Source organism: Rhincodon typus, chromosome 47 (assembly GCF_021869965.1).
Source record: "Rhincodon typus isolate 14 chromosome 47, sRhiTyp1.1, whole genome shotgun sequence".
NCBI classification, from domain to species: domain Eukaryota; kingdom Metazoa; phylum Chordata; class Chondrichthyes; order Orectolobiformes; family Rhincodontidae; genus Rhincodon; species Rhincodon typus.
The window spans coordinates 8,965,258-8,968,946 of record NC_063378.1 but is presented as its reverse complement, the minus strand read 5'-3'; the positions used below and the strand labels follow the sequence as shown (position 1 = coordinate 8,968,946).

Sequence of the window (3,689 nt, the reverse complement as noted above, 5' to 3'; positions counted from 1 at the left end):
CCACAGTAGCAGCCTGTGATTTGGATCCTGTGCGAGAGAGATTGAGGAGAGTTAGAAGGAGCTGTGGAGCACTTGTTAATTAAACATTTGTGGGCCGATAGGAATGAGAAACAGAGGGAAACAGTGAGTGTTGGAATGAGAGAGAAAATGAAAACAAACAGGGGAGAGGGAGAGAGGAAGAGAGTGAGTGAGAGTGAGGGAGATAGAGACAGTGAGGCCAAAAGATAAGAGTTTTGAAAGAGAGATACCTAGAGAGGGAGAAAGAGAGAGAGAGAGAGACGTAGAGGGAGATATATGGAGAGAGTCAAAGATGAAGAGAGTGTGTGACTGGGAGATAGAGAAATAGAAGGGAAGAGAGAGGACATTGAAAGAGAGTCGCTGAGAGAGGTAGGGAGATGGAAAGAGAGAGGGAGTGTGAGACATAAAGAGAGTGCCAAAGATGAAGAGAGGGAGTGTGTGTGTGGGAGAGTGAGAGATGTAAAGAGACAGAGGGTGGGATGGATAGGGAGGGAGGCAAGGAAGTGTCGAGGGAACTTATGAGTGTGAAAGGAAGGACCAGAGAGGTAGAAAGCAAGAGTTTGAGTGGAGGGAGAGTATAAAAGAGGGGATGAGAACTAATTGAGGTTGAGGAGGGAAAAAGAAAGTGATAGAAGAAGAGAGGGAAAGTGTGAAACATGTCAAATGGCATTTGACATTGTAAACAATATCATTAGACAGTGACTCCGGAAGAAACTCACCAGAAACCATCAGTCTGCTCCCTGTTTGCTGTGACCACTTGTGCTCACCCATTTCAATCCGGAAATAATAATTTCTGCTGTCATTGCTTGTTAAGTTTTTCACCTTCAGGGTACAATTCCCATTCTCCAAGTTTCCGAGAAATTCCACCCGCCGCCTGTAATCAGCTTGTCCCACCTCTTCATTGTGATAAACTTTATTTCCATGGTAGTGATGGTCTTGCAGCCACATTGCAATCTTCTTCACCTTGTCTGATATCGTGGTAGGGTGCTTGAACTCACATGGGATAACCGCACATGAACCTGTGCGAGCTCGCACTGCAAGGGGACTCCACACTCCCCAAGTGCCCGGTTCTATAAAACAGGAGATACACATTATTGAAATAGTAAGAGATTGCAAAGCTCGGAGATGCAGTGGGATTTGGGTGTTCGAGTGCATGAATCTCATAAGGTCAGTCCGCAGGTAAAGCAAGTAATCCAGAAAGCTCGTAGAATGTTTCTCACAAAGAGAATTTAATCCAAAGGTAGGGAGTTACTTATATAGGGCCACATCTGGAGTACAGTGTGCAATATTGGCCTCCTTATTTAAGGAAGAGTGTTGCAAGCAGCTTAGGGAAGGTTTACTAGAGAGACAGAATAGGCTGCCTGATGAGGAAAGGTTGGGATTGTATTCTGCCAGAGATGGGAAGACAGAGAGGTGACCTGATACAAAAACACAATATCCTGAGGGGTATTGACAGGGGTGGAAATGCGGAGAGGTTGCTCCCTATCGTGGGATTACTGTTTAAAAATCATGGGTCATCCTTATAAGGCAGATGAGGGGAATATCTTTTCTCTCTCTCAGAGGGTCACTCTGTACCAGAAAAGACAATGGGAGCAGAGTCATAGAATCACACGGAATGCGGAAACAGACCCTTCGGCCCAACCAGTCCGTGCCGACCATAATCCCAAACTAACGCAGTCCCACCTGCCTGCTCCTGGCCATATCCCTCCAAACCTTTCCTATACATGTCCTTATTCAAATGTCTTTTAAACGTTGTAACTGTACCCACATCCACCACATCCTCAGGAAGTTCATTCCACGCGCGAACCAGCCTCTGTGTGAGAAACTTGCCCCTCGTGTCCTTTTTAAATCTCTCTCCTCTCACCTTAAAAATGTGGCCCTCAGTCTTGAAATCCCCCATCCTAGGGAAAAAACAACTACCATTAACCTTATCTATACCCCTCATGATTTTATGAACCTCTATAAAGTCACTTCTCAACCTCCTACGCTCCAGGGAAAAATGACCCAGCCTATCCAGCCTCTCCTTTTAGCTCAAACCTTCCATTCCCGGCAACATCCTGGCAAATCTCTTCTGAACCCTCTCCAGTTTAATAATATCCTTCCTATCACTGACCATTTTTAAGGAAGAGGTGAAGAGATTCTTAAGATGCTGCGGGTTGTTGCTGGGGCGGGGAGCGTGGAATGGTGAAAGGATTTCAGGGGTTAGGTGGGAACGGAGAGAATTCGCATTGAATGGGCGAGCAAGCTTGATGGGCTGAGTGGCCGATTGGAGATTGACTGGAGAATGGGGATTACAGACAAAAAGCAATGCTCTGAGGCCGATGACCTGTTTAATGGGGATTACAGACAAAAAGCAATGCTCTGAGGCCGATGACCAGCAACTAAACAGGCCATTCAGCCCATCAGATGCGTGCTCAAGAATTAGAAACAGGGGAGCCCTTCAAATGTGGTCCTCCAATCATTTCCATCATGGCTTTTCTTCACATGGCGGGGCATTTTCACACACTCTCCATGTCTCTGGTTATCTGTAGTACCAAGATGCTGTACCAATTTTACCTTCTCGGATTCCACAGTCTCTGGGTGACAGAGTTCCTGAGACTGACTACCCTCTGGTTGAAGAAATGCCACATTTTCTCAGTCCAAACGACAATATTTCTCAGAATATGTTCCCTGGCTCTGGAACCTGGTCAGAGCAGCCTTCGTTTCTGTCCCACACCAGGTTCTGACAAGCCCTCTATCTTCACTCCACCCTCATCACATTTCCATCTGTCGATTCCACCCTCGTGTGTATCCAGCTTCCCGCTGCCCACCAAATACTGACACAATTCCCCAAGAGCAGGGAGGGGGTGTAGGGACTGGAGGAGGTTACAGAGATAGGGAAGGGGTGTAGGGACTGGAGGAGGTTACAGAGATAGGGAGGGGGTGTAGGGGCTGGAGGAAGTGACAGAGATACGGAGGGTTGTGTGTTCAGACAGAGTGTGGAGGGTGAATGTATGGTTTTGGGATCAGCTGGAGGTCCCAGAGGTCGAACAGCCGGATGGACTATATACGTACGTAACGTGACCAGTTTGACTTCATCTGAGGAGGTCTTTCCCAAAGAATTGGCTGCTTCACATCGAACGGGGGAAGAATCATACGAAACACGGAACTGCTTCCTTGGCAAATGTTCTCTGAAGACTGTCGTCCCCATGTACCATGTGAAGCTTTGTACAGGTGGGTTGCTGCTAGTGACCAGGCAATATAATGTGACATATTGATTCCAACGGTACGGGATGAGCTGGGAGGAGTCAATGTAAACATCTTTCGGTGCATCTGGAGAAAAACACAGCAGGGTCATTGACACCAGCAAGAGGTCACACAGCAAAGGGAGATTGTTATGTTGAAAACGTTCTAAGGGTGTGATTTAAAAATGCACAGACACACGATGTGAAATAAGTCAAGGGAATGAACAGACAATACCACCAGGAAGGAAATAGGACAGTCAGGCACCTCTTCAAGCATTTTACACCAGAAAAGGAGATCCATTCAGTTCCCAATTCTCCGACAGTGCGGCGCTCCCTCAGCACCAACCCTCCGACAGTGCAGCGCTCCCTCAGCACTGACCCTCCTACAGTGCGGCACTCCCTCAGCACTGACCCCCCGACAATGCGGCGCTCCCTCAGCACTGACCC

General features: G+C 47.5%; 1 protein-coding gene across 1 annotated transcript in view; it reads right to left on the bottom strand.

Moving 5' to 3' along the window:
• Window positions 1–3,689, bottom strand: part of LOC109926400 (sialoadhesin-like) — a 35,071-nt gene that overhangs the window by 17,149 nt on the left and 14,233 nt on the right. Inside the window, exons 5-6 of the mRNA XM_048620598.1 lie at window positions 3,073–3,330; window positions 738–1,088 (exon numbers count right to left, since the gene is read on the bottom strand). Coding sequence (XP_048476555.1) covers window positions 738–1,088; window positions 3,073–3,330 — 609 coding nt within the window. The remainder of the gene's footprint in view (window positions 1–737; window positions 1,089–3,072; window positions 3,331–3,689) is intronic.